Source organism: Mus pahari, chromosome 14 (assembly GCF_900095145.1).
Source record: "Mus pahari chromosome 14, PAHARI_EIJ_v1.1, whole genome shotgun sequence".
Taxonomy (NCBI): Eukaryota; Metazoa; Chordata; class Mammalia; order Rodentia; family Muridae; genus Mus; species Mus pahari.
This window is the reverse complement of record NC_034603.1, coordinates 75,275,601-75,288,663: the sequence shown is the minus strand read 5'-3', so window position 1 is coordinate 75,288,663 and position 13,063 is coordinate 75,275,601. Positions and strand designations below refer to the sequence as shown.

Below are 13,063 nucleotides of genomic sequence, written 5' to 3'. Positions count from 1 at the left end.
ACTGCTGTGTAAGGGCCATCCGAGTGTGAGCATCATAGGAGCTGCTGTGTAACGGCCATCCGAGTGTGAGCATCATAAGAGCTGCTGTGTAACGGTCATCCAAGTGTGAGCATCATACGAGCTGCTGTGTAAGGGCCATCTGAGTGTGAGCATCATAGGAGCTGCTGTGTAACGGCCATCTGAGTGTGAGCATCATAGGAGCTGCTGTGTAACAGCTATGCGAGTGTGAGCATCCAGCTGGGAAATAGAGTTCCATACTCCATGGTATCCCGGCTCCTCTGTTTCTCAGCCCACTAGAAGGGACAAAGGACATATCTAAAAGCTAGCTCCTGTCAGTTGCCACCAAGGCTACCTGTCTTGTCGATCAAAAGGGTTCCTTCACCTCTAGTCAAGGCAAAAAAAGCATACTCTGCACACACGCACACACGCACACGCACACACACACACACGCACACACGCGCGCACACACGCACGCACACACACACACACACGCACACGCGCGCACACACACACACACACGCACACACACAACCTGACTTGTTCATAATTAGATTTTTAGCACATAATTACAAGATTAATGGATTAATTACAATTTATTTGCAAATCACTAACCATATTACTCCAAAATATTTTCCCTAAAGATTATTTTGGGTTGCCCAGGGTAAGATAATGAAAGGGACAGTTTAAAAAAAAGGGGGGGAGGGGAAATGCACAACCAGCAGCCTAATTAAAGATAATCACATCAGCCTCCATGTTCACGGAGCTAACCTTGCCACCTGCCTGCCTGCCTGCCTGCCTGCGGAGTGTGGGGAAACATGGTCCGCCACCCTGGTAATACGTTATTCCTCCTGTTTTCCCCTTCTTTGTCTGGAACAGCCTCCGTTTGATGGTGAAGATGAAGATGAACTGTTTCAGTCAATAATGGAGCACAATGTGTCCTACCCCAAATCCTTGTCCAAGGAAGCTGTCTCCATCTGCAAAGGGGTGAGTATATCCGGTTTCTTCTCTCATGGTCAACCATGAGGGCTGGCAAGGGAAATACCCTTTCTGTACCTGATGTTGTCTTTGAGACAGGGTCTTGCTCTTTAGCTCAGCCAGCTCTGAACTCCCTATGTGTAGCCCAGGCTGACCTTGAACTTGCAATCTGCCTCCTTAATGCTCTCCAGTGCTGAGTTCACAGGCACGGACCACTATATCCAGCTTCCTCTTCCAGCCTTCTAAGAAAGACACTAGAACTATCACAACTTATACACGTTGCTGGGAAGTTTGGTGACATGTGGGGCATAGAGGGACAGAACAGACTCACATTCCAGTACTGTCCAAACATCTTGACCCATTCTCTTACTCTGTGCACTTCAGTTCCCAGCCCACCTCGTATCGTTGCAGTGGGGCTGGGGAGACACCAGAATTAATCCGTCAATGACGTGATAGCCATGTAAGCATGAAGACCTGAGTTCAGTCCTTGGAATCCATGTAAAACAGCCAAGCATGCTGGTGTACGCTGTTGAAGTAAAAGCAGGAAGACCCTGAGGCTCACCGGCTAGCCAGCATAGCTCCAATCTGTTCCAAGGAAGAACAAAACCCAAGGTTGGCCTCTACACACATGCAGACATTCATACACCCTCTGTCTTCCACACGTACATACACCTACAGTCACACAAATAAAGAAATAATCGCAGGTCTTTGGGGAATGCTAATCCTCATATCTGTGACAGTTTATCCTTTCTCTCTTAAAATATGCACATTAAAAATGGGTATAGACATATCAGTTAGTTTTCACAGAATGGAGGCATGCACATAATTATACTCTGGTCAAAGACAGAACCCCAGACGCCCCCTCCTCTCTCCCCTGAAAGTTGCCATCACCCACCACCCCCAAGATAATCAGTATTGACTACACAGATGAATCTTGCCTGTCTTGGCCTTTGCACAGGTGAGATTCCTCGGCGTGTGCCCCAGGCCTGGCTCTTTACCCAGCATGGCATAGTCAATGTGGCCACACCGCAGTGTGTGGCCATGTTTCCTTCTTCCATGTTTGCTGTGTGGACACGGAACAGTCCTTCCCTGGATCCCACTCAGCGGGGAGGGCGCTTGCATTGTTTCTGCCATGGCTGGAGGGTATTATAAATAGAACTGTTTTAAACCTTCTGGGTCCTTGGCCAGCTCTCCTTTCAGGGAAAGCTAGCGACTTAACTGGTGGCAGTGGACTTAATTGGTCTTTAGTGGTCATGATTAAAATTGCAAAGTTCCTTTTTAAATGTTATCAAAAGAGAGTGCACCACACTTGGTGTTGCCTATTTAGTGTGTTTGAAGGTCAAGGCTAAGCTGCCTGTAGCAGCTGAGGAGCCCCTGCCGTGGAAGAGCCCAGGGTTGGCACTGCCCGAGTCCCTCATCAGATACCTTGAAATGAACCACTTGCTATCTTTGCTGCAATCCGTATTTTCCTACCCCGCGAGCCTAATAATATTTTGGTCCAGGCAATAAAGAGGAATGTGATGCTTGCCACATACAGCATCCCTGTGATGCAGCATACAGCATCCATGTGATGCAGGCCTGCAGTACTCTCAACACACATGATTTCCCATGACCTCATGTTAAATCAGGCATTCATGTAAATAACATGAACTTCTGGTCTTCCCTCCCTCCCTCCCTCCTTCCCCTTCCAGTTTTTCCCCCTTCCCCTTTGGCAATGGTAAGGATTGAACCTAGGGCTTTATACCCTGTAAAGGTGACTCCTTACTACTGTGACATATCCCCAGTCCCCCACCTCCCCACCCCCATCTACATACAAGGGTGCCAGGTTCAAAAAGCACATGATACATGCAGATGCCTGTTTGAATTTCCCTCCCATTCAGCCATCCGTTCCAACTGCTTCCTTACTGTGAAAATCGCTGCACAGAGGCCACACTCGCCACCCCACATTTCCTGGTGGACTTCCAGAGCCTCCTCAGGAGGCGCCACCATCTATTGGGAGGCAGAGCTGGCTGGGGAAGGTTCTGTCACTCATCTGTGTCTTTGTCTCTCTCTCTCTCTAGCTTATGACCAAACACCCTGCCAAGCGGCTGGGCTGCGGGCCCGAGGGAGAGAGGGATGTCAGGGAGCATGCCTTCTTCAGGAGGATCGACTGGGAGAAACTGGAGAACAGGGAGATCCAACCGCCCTTCAAGCCCAAAGTGGTGAGTCCAGGAAGGCAGGCCAGTATCCTGAGCTCTGTGACCCTGACCCTGGATGTGGCTGCCCCTTCCCTTTCTCTAGGCAGTAGGAGGCGAGTGACCCTAGCCTCGGCAGAAAGTAAGGATGATGGCTGCTCAGTCACCAGCTCAAGACTGTGTACAATCCTAGAATCTGATAGCCAAAGTGAAGACAGAAAGACAGACACTTGCCCTCTAAAGGATGGCCATAGAGTACACGGGCCATTAGCCAGCAGCCTGCACTGAACACTGGGATACTGTACCCTGCAGGGATTTCCTTGCCTTCCTTGACAGGACTCAGATCTCAAATCTGTCTCCTAAATCTGCCTGCTCCCCCAGCCTCCTCTCATTCTGTCCCACCATGGGGCCCTGGAGCAAACCTAAATCTCCACCGTCCCACAGGGAGAATCTGAACACAGTGCCCACAGTGGCCTCTATATCCACAGTACGGAGTGGGTGGCCACCTCCAGTGCCAGCACTGCTGGCTTTCTTCAGCTTCTACCATGTGATTCCCAACCCATTATATGACAGCCCTGTTCCTGGCACTTTTCAAACATTAGTTTACATAATTTAGCCAACAGCCTTGTGAGTGGGCACGAGTGTCCCAGCTTTGCATTGAGAAAACCAAAACACATAGAGACTGACCAGCTCACTAGAGGACATACCTGGCAGATGCGGGGACGGATGGGTCGGGTCCTTCGCACTAGGCTGCTGGTGACAGCCCTGCCGCTTCTTCTGGTAGTGAATGGCAGCCAGTATGCCCCTTCTCAAGGTTTCTGTCCCCAGAACTAAACTAAACTGAGTATCTTTAAGATGCCAACTCCTCGTACACCCAGGCTGCCATTCCACGGTCCCCAGGACATCTACCCAGAGAGCCACCCCTTCCAAGTCTCCGCCCCTCTGAGCCTCTGTCCTGGTACTCTCCAGACACTACTGTAAGGCAAGCTGCCATGGTCCATGGCCAGTGTCAGAAGTTTCCACTCTGCCACCTGATCAGCCCCAATCTGTCTCTAACCAACCTGCCTGAGCAGGCCAAGGGGACCCCTGCGGTGCCAGAGTTGCTGAGCAGGAGCTGCATATCCATCCTCAGACGTGCCCCTGTGTCCTCGGTGCCAAGAATAACACTGGCACTGGCGAACCCGCTGGACTTCATTCTCCTCAGACATTTTTAGCACAGACAGAAGAAGACAAACTAAAATTAATCAGGTCAATTGAAGCCCCCCCCCCCCAAGCCTCTTCTCCCTCAGCCAAAAAGAATGCAGAGACAGAGGCCAGGCCGCAGGAAGACACAGATCAGGGAGGAGTGAGGAGCAAGCAGGACCTGGTGCTTTGTTTTGTCCCAAGGCAAAAGGGTCCAAGCAGAGAGACACATGAGGGAGTTCTCGGTCAGGTGCAGGGCAGCAGAGCCTCCCTTGAGCTCAGTCCCCATCCCACCCCCAGGCCCCAGGCACAGAGCAGTCACCTCCTAATTTCAGGTGAGGAGCATCATGCAAGGGTCCCTAGGGCATCACTCTGTCTGCGTGGCTCGGTGCTGGTATGGAAATACCACACCAAGCAGAGTTCAGGGGTCGAAAGGTCATTTAGAGCAGAGGGAAGCAGCTGAGTCAAAGCCGCCATCTGGTCAGCACAGGTAGCGGGAGAAAGGACCACAGACAGACACTGCTCTGGGGTGTGGATGCCCAGCTTCCTCGGTGAAATATACCTCTCTGGTCCACAGCTAAATGCAAACTCAGAGGAGTCTTCAGAAAACAAAACAAACAAACAAAGAGGAGTGAGCAACGCAAGCCCCTCTGTTGTAAACATCCAGGCAGTGTGGCTGCCAGAACCTCTGACTTTGTCCATGTCCCCACGGTTAGCCTGGCTTTGAGGGCCCATGGTGGTACCCCCACCTCTGAGCAGTCCTAGCAGGCCTGCCTAGCAACCTTGTCTTTGGAGCTTCCTGGTGGGTTTCTAACAAGCACTGGAGATCCAATTTTCCTGAGATCTGCAGGATTAAAGGCCATTAGCTGTTCTCCTATTTGCACTGCCTTGGCTTCCAAGGAATTAAGCCTTCACTTATTGTCAAGTACCAGCTGTGGACTGCCAGTGCTCACAGTATTGGCTGCTTCTGGGCATCTCATCTGTGATTGTTAGATTCAGGAGTCTTTTATCCTTGGTTTTGTTCGTTTTGGGGTTTTGTTTTTTTTTTAACCTACTTCTTAACTCTTAATCCTCTGAAGAAAAATGATTCCAGAATCACTGGTCCTGGGCTAGGAGGGGAGAGACTTTACACAGCAGGGCAGACCTATAGGAACCAAGGGTCCCTGGGTATACAGTCTGTTCGTTGTCTTTGCTTGATCAGTTAAGTAACAACTTAGGTAACACTAAAGTTAACCTTTAGACCAAAGTGGCATGCAAAACGTGAGCTATCACAGCAAAAGAACGTTTGTTTGTTTGTTTTGGTTTTTTCGAGACAGGGTTTCTCTGTTCTGGAACTCACTCTGTAGACCAGGCTGGCCTCGAATTCAGAAATCTGCCTGCCTCTGCCTCCCAAGTGCTGGGATTAAAGGCGTGCACCACCTCTGCCCAGCTGTTTGTTTATTTGTTTGTTTGTTTGTTTTTAGCAAAAACATTTTATAATGCACTCTATCAGCAAGTTCTATCCAGGACTCTCCACCTCCCACTAGCATTAAAGTCAAGACCTCCAGTGCTCCTGTGGGCGGCCAATCATACAAGAGCATTGAACAAGAGTGGTGGGCATCAGATATAAGGACACTACTTTCCTGTGGTGTCAGCAGTGAGGGAAGTATTTGGCCTACAGGGACCAGTGACAAGAAGACCCAATCCCCAGGAGAGCCATGTCTCTCTCCCAGAGGCTCCCATGAACCACCATGAAGCCAAAATTGTCCCTAGGGTAGGCTTTCCTGTGCTAACTCGTGTTTAAACCAAGATAAAACCAGGCAGGTGAGCTGTCCTAACCCCTAAGTGAAGCTTCTTGATAAATGTCTCTCAGCGTTATGAGAAAAAACGCCATCCAGGCCAGTCCCAGGGAGCTCCTCAGGGAGACGTGCAGAGGAAACATCAGCCTTGCCATGCCCAGTGTTCCCCAGGGCCAACCTGAGTCACTAGAAGATCTGTCCATATTCAGAAGACTGTGGAAGAAGACATTGATCCTTTTCAAAGTCATGTCACCTCTGAAAAGGTCCATCTTCAGTCACAGACCTGTGAGGTCAAGCTGGTGAAGACATACCACTTGAGAAGCAAGTCAGCCAGCCCACTTGGCCACCAACTCTCACCAAGGGAAGACAGTCCCCTTTCTGCTTGGTTTAAAAAGAGAAAGCTCCTAGGTGCCAGCTAGGCAGTCTGCCCACGGGGGCATTTCTCCTGGGGTGTTAGTCACGCAATAAAGTAGCCTTCTCTCCACTTCTCCACCTAAAACCAGTAGCAGTGCACACAGATACCACGAGCATGCAGTTCATTGATTGTTTTCTTCTGTTTTTGAGTTCTGTCCATTGTCACACACACAAAAAGCACAATTGCTCCTTTCCATACAAGCCAGAAATAGCCACTGTTCTGGAAGGGATATTAGAGAGAGTGTGTGTTAATCTGCAAAGTCAACACCCAGAGCTAAATACTCCTGAATCCACAGGAAGGTGGAGCATCTTCAAAATGGGCCAATCTCTCAGAGACGGCCTTTCTTGGGAAATGACTGTAGTTACTTCATCAAAAGGAAGTAGGAAAAACTAGAATAACCTTCACTGGAGTGTTGTCATCCCCACAGCAAGAGCCAAAAGCAGTGAGAGCAGCAGGCATAGCAGAGGTGGCACAGCTACGACCAGGCACAAACGCGGGCTCTTCCCCCACCCCACCACCACAAGGACGGCAGCAATAGGGATGCTCATAGGATGGTGGCCGCCTTTGAATGACATCATTAGCTTATGGAGAGAATATGGTGATGGGTTGGGGTTGGCAGTTATTTTAAAAATTATTTTAAAAGAATTTCTCTGACTTGTGAAAGAGTTGGGAATCTGGGCATGGTGGCAGCACTCAGTAATGCCAGTACTCAGGAGGAAGACACTCTGAACTATACAGTGAGATCCTGTTGTGAAATGCAAAGGCCAGGAGTATAGCTCAGGGGTACAGCACTAGACTGGCATGCATAGGGCCCTGGGCTCAATCCAAGCACTGCAAGGAAAAAGGGGGGCAGGAAGATAATATAAAGAATGTCTACATTACATAGATCCTCTAGATGTTAATGTTTCCCATGCTTGCTTTGTCTTCTTTTTGATTTGTTCTCTGAACTTATACTCACACACATGCATGCATACACACGTATACACACACATACACATATGTGTGCACACATATACACACATGCACACACACATACACATGCACATATGCATGACACACTCACATGAGCGTATGCACACATACATACATACATGTGCACACACATACACACACACACACACACACACTTTCCTATACCACTTGAGATTAAGTTGCTGGTGTCTTGCTTCTTTAAACATAAGTAATTCTGTGCATATTTTCTAAACTTGAGGACATCTTAAGGCATAGTATTCTTTTAATAAGGAGTCTACAAAGTTACTTGTATAGAGCAGTTGCTTCCCAGGTGAAGGAGGCTGTCCGTAGAGACTGTCTGAGAGAATGCCTCTGGCACATCTAATCAGTCCTCTTGAGTGGCAGGCAGATTCATTTTCCTGGTCTTCCCATTGAGCTAGTAACAGGGATGCTAATTAAATCTGAGATTTTTGAGACTCAAGGATCTTTGCTGACAACTTAAAAACACAAACCATCCTTGGGGACAGAAGAAATCACATCATGGTATATTAGGTTTTGATTTAAGCCTTTAAATCCTTTTCCATCTTTCACTGGTGAATTAGAAGCAAACAGTTCCTATTCTTTAATAACCATTCTTCCAAATCTTTTTCTGCTTATTAAAATGAAACATTTTAAATAATAATAAATATAAATAAATTGTAAGCCTTGGAGCTTCTGTGGTTAAGGACATTGTGTATACAGACCTAATCTGACTCAAGTTGATGTGTTCACTTTGTCCAAATGTCAAGACCTAACAATAATGGTACGGTCATTGTCCTACTGCTGCAAAGAGAACTTGAAATCCTTTAGCTCTGACCATTAATCCAAAGAAAGGCTAAATGGAGCGCACGTTTTTATTCCATAGAAAATAACACTTGGAAAGGTTGAATCTTCATGCTCATACATGCATGGGCTTTTATACTTTATACATTCAGGAATGTGCTCATTGAAAAGGGCCAGATGTGGCAGCACACAGCCATTTTCCCAGACAAGCAGATCCCTGGGGCTCACTCCCAGCCAGCTAGCCTACATGAGAGGTAGAGACTGTCTGAAAATAGCAAGGTAGACAGATGTTCTGAGGCATAACAGCTGAGATTGTCCTCTGGCCTATATGAGCACAGACTGCTCATTCACCTGCACATATACAAGTGTACCTGTTTGTGTATGCACACATGCACATGTACACATGCACACACATGCACATGCACATAAACATATAAGTGCACCCACTTTTTTTGTTTTGTGTTGTTTGATAAAGAGTTTCTCTATGTAGCCCTGGCTTATCTGGAACTCACTCTATAGCCCAGGATAGCCTCCTTGAACTCAGAGATCTACCTGCCTCTGCCTCCTGAGTGCTAGGATTAAAGGTATGTGCTATCATGCTTGACTGAGAATGCACTCATTTATGTGGACTTACATCCTGTATCTATCAACAAACTCATGGATAAAATTAGATTCCTTCCAAACAGCATCCGCCCTTCCCAAGATAATGTTCTAAGGCAACAGGCAAGCTGAGTGTGTCTAATGGTGTCCATGAAACCAAAGCCCTTCTCTAGTCCTTCATCCCAGGGGATGTTGGCCAGAAGTAGAGGAGGTCTCAGCATCTTTCAGGCAGTTATTACCATTAAAGTGCTATCCATGTACAGCCGAATTCTCAGCCAAATGGTAAGAATAGAGAAGGAAAGATGGTCCCCCCCAACCCTAACTTCTAGTCCCACAATTCATGATCTTTTCTGTGTCCTTCCAGAATGTGACATGCATGTGTAAACCCGTACGTAAAAAGACAGTATGGCATTTTGCATCTTGCATCTTTCATATAGCAATATCCTGCAGAGGTTTGTGGGTTCACGGCACTCTCCGCACAGCCGTGCCTGATTCTCGACATCTCCAATTCCTCTCCTCTGTCCCTTCTTATTCTCCAGACTTTCTGTACCAAAATGCACTGGCTTCAGTGGGCATCCAGGCCTTCGGTGAGCACGTTTCCAGAACCTTGAGTGACTAAGCAAATTAACCTCACTTTTCACCATTAACCGCGTGCAGCTGCTTGCCCTCACCATGCATCAAGACCTTCCCTGAGCATGCTGACCTTCATGGAAAGGGCAGACAAGTTACCAGAGGCCCTACCCCAGGGGCTTCTTCCGTACAGTTGACCTGGCCTCCCAGGAAGCATAAGGCAGATTACACCAGCTTGTGTCTGCCACTGGCCATTTAACCCACACAAAGATACACAGGGAACCGTGCAGAGAATGGGTGGTATTCTCATAAATGTTCAGACTGTACAACCCAGTGCTATAATCTTCCCCAATATAGGTAAGCATTCTCCCGACGCCAAGGATACCCTGCTATATCTAGCAACTGTAAGAGGCCCTTCCGGGACCCCTACATTTTCTTTTTATTTCTGTGCTTTCGCAGCTAACCTCTATGCTTCATTTGTTCTGCACTCTGGCTATCTGTTTGGGATTCGTGTGATTTTGCTTCCTAGTGGCCATGATTCTGTAACCACTCATGTTTTCATGCCAGTGACCATGGAGCTGTCTCTAACACTCCTGGGACACCATAGAGTGACACTCCTGGGACACCATAGAGTGTAGGCCCACACATGTACTGCTGTGCTCAGTGCCTCTAAAGGGTAAGACTCACAGGCAAGAAGCCATGCCCCTGCAGCACAGCTCAGTCTCCTCCCACCACCCTGTCATAGAACAAAAGGATCTGGAAGGCTGCTTGCCACACAGGATGTGGGCACAGAACTTTGCAACCCAGATCCATCTAGGGTCTACTTCATGCTATGCTCTGTAACATCTTTACTATGTGTGATTCCTCCTGAGTTCACTTTACTGATTGGTTAATTTACTTAATGGGTGATATCTTGAGTCCTCTTCTGTCACTGTGATAAAATACCCTGACACAAGCAACCTAAGGGAGAAGGGGTTCGTTTAACTCACAGTCCATTATTTTTGGCAAATCAAGGTGGCAAAAACTTGGACGAGCTAGTCATATCCATGATGAAGAAAAGAGAAAGAGTGCATGCCTGTTCATACTCAGCTTGTTTTTCCCACTCTTACATAGTTCAGGATCCCTGGCTTAGGGAATGATGTCACCCTCAGTAGACAGGACTTCCTCAGTGTAATCAAGATAAACCATCATAGACTTATCCACAGGCCAACCTGATCTAGACAATCTCTCATTGAGACTGCCTTCCCAGGTGGAACTAGATCATGTCTAGGTGATGATTAATGATTAAGACCAATCATTTGGGTAGAGATATCAAAAATGACAAAGATTTTAATTCCTTAAAGAAGAGATAAGAGAGAAGGCAGATTGCTAATAGCATTTATTTATTCTTCAGATATCATCTATTTGCATGCAGGGTTACTGGTTCATGCTTGTATCGTCTCTCTGTATAACGTGTCATCATTTAGAAAGACCTCACACATGCTAGGTCCTTTAGCTCTCACCAGATCCTTGGAAGGTGGGTGGTCACATCCCCATTTTACCTTTAAAGGGACATGCAATGGGATTCCTAAAGCTACACCTGGGCCTCTTGATCTCTGGCCTGGTCCTTCACTCTACTGTCTCTCCTCAAGTGTCAGTACTGAGCATCAGACACAAACTGTTCCCAAGGAGATCAAGGGACCTGCCTTGGGTCACCTAGACACGGGTTCACACACCAGCTACCCATTTCTCTTCTGAGTCTGTCCTGGGTCACATTTCTGACAGAAGTTTCGACCAGTGAAAGTTGTTGGTGGCCTTTGGAAGTGAACACCATGTCTATTCATTCCAGAGGCATTGTTCATAAGATTGTTTGGCTGCTGTGAAGGTCTGGAGGACTAGAACTCAGAGGCCACAAACAGCCCAGGTTTGCCTGTTGTTCTAGCTGCTATTGGAAGCTGTCCTTCAAATGGCTGTGATAATGTTGGGAGAACAGCTGCAGCCAAGCTTTCTATGCCACTCATTAACTTGCTGACCCACAGATGCCACTTGGGTGCCCCCTCCCGATTCTTATTCCCTACACAGCTCCAAGGTAGCAGCTCTCTATCCATCAAATTGATGACCTCAAGGCTGGGTCATAGGCAGTGAACAATAGATTCTTAAATATATTACCTCCTGCACAAGCATCCAGAGAAATCTGCTCGCTATAATCCTTGTCTGGCTTTGCTGGTAGCATTGAAGATCTCTACATGACATCTTTAAATAGGAGTTCAAGATCTTCTCCAGTTTTCCTAAAAGAGATCGTCTGTTTCTGGGCCTGGTTTTGCTTAGAAGCATGGAAGTTTCGTTTTTTGAGATCTAGTGTAAGGTTAATTTATATTTTTCACAATATGAGATTTATGATTAAAATATTTCTGCTGCCTTTTGGGATATCATTTGATCTCATATGACAACAGTCAGAATAAGACAACATCTGCGTCTTGGATTTCATCTTCAGACTCACCCCCCAGTTTTTCAAAGGCTGTTATCCCCATTTCTTGCTAAGCTATAGTCACACCCCTCATTGTTTTTGTGTGAGGGAGGTTGGTTTGGGTTGGTTGGTTTTGAGTTTTTTGTCTCATGGTTGATGTTTGAATTTCAGTGATTCAGTTTTTATTCTCTGAGCTCAGCCTGCCCTTGCCTCTGGTCTCTTTACCTAAATTGAGTCAGTTTTTAAAAAGCCTTCATTTGCCATAATGTGGTTTCTCTCCCTCTCTTTGAGCCATGGAAAATTCCAAGGAAAGTTGGGGTGAGAGAAGAGAAAGGTGTCTGTGGTGGGGAGCAATTCTGAGACTAACAGACACATGGCCATTCAATGTGACCACAGAGCAGGAATTTAATTTACTGGTGATCCATGTTTTCCCCTTAGCTACACAGTCTTCAGTACTGACACCACGAAGATTCACCAAAGAGTTTTTCCATCCCATTACAATTTTTGGCTTCATAAGCACTATCTGCCTTAGCAATAACTTTTCTTGGAATACTAGCTGTAGAATTTGATGTGCTCTTCCCTCCCCACCTCCCTCAGTGTTCATGTGGATCCTCATTGTAGGTTTTGAGGACTCTTCTAGTTTTGGCAATAAAGCCCATAGTACTAAGAAACATCTCACTGGAAACTAATTTGTGAGCATCATAGAGACAGTATTCAAATAAAGGACAACATAACACAAACTTTTCGAAGAACAAATCCATAAATGCGAGGCACATATTCATTCTCTCTCTCTCTCTCTCTCTCTCTCTCTCTCTCTCTCTCTCTCTCTCTCTCTCTCTCTCTCCTTAGAATCATCTTCTTGCTCTTCCTTGCATTGTCAGTGCCAGGAAGTTGACAAATGATGTCTTCTTAAGTGCTCTCATGCCCACCTTCTAAAAGCATCCACAGTAAATACACTTGAGTTCTTCCAGATAGTTGGTACCCATCCATCACCAAAATGGAGTGTTCCTCAAAGCCAATCCTATAGGGCTATAACATTGCTTACATCATTTTTCTTTCACCTTCTACAACTTCTCCATGCTCTACTCCCACACATGGTTGCTTTTGCCTAATTTTCATGCTTGGCCCCTTCACACCAACCACAGGACCT

At 46.8% G+C, this 13,063-nt stretch overlaps 1 protein-coding gene across 1 annotated transcript in view; it reads left to right on the top strand.

The window, feature by feature from the left end:
• The window catches only part of Prkca (protein kinase C alpha), a 389,175-nt gene that overhangs the window by 372,335 nt on the left and 3,777 nt on the right, over positions 1 to 13,063 (top strand). Inside the window, exons 15-16 of the mRNA XM_021214044.2 lie at positions 877 to 984; positions 3,036 to 3,176. Of these exons, the coding sequence (XP_021069703.1) occupies positions 877 to 984; positions 3,036 to 3,176 (249 nt within the window). The remainder of the gene's footprint in view (positions 1 to 876; positions 985 to 3,035; positions 3,177 to 13,063) is intronic.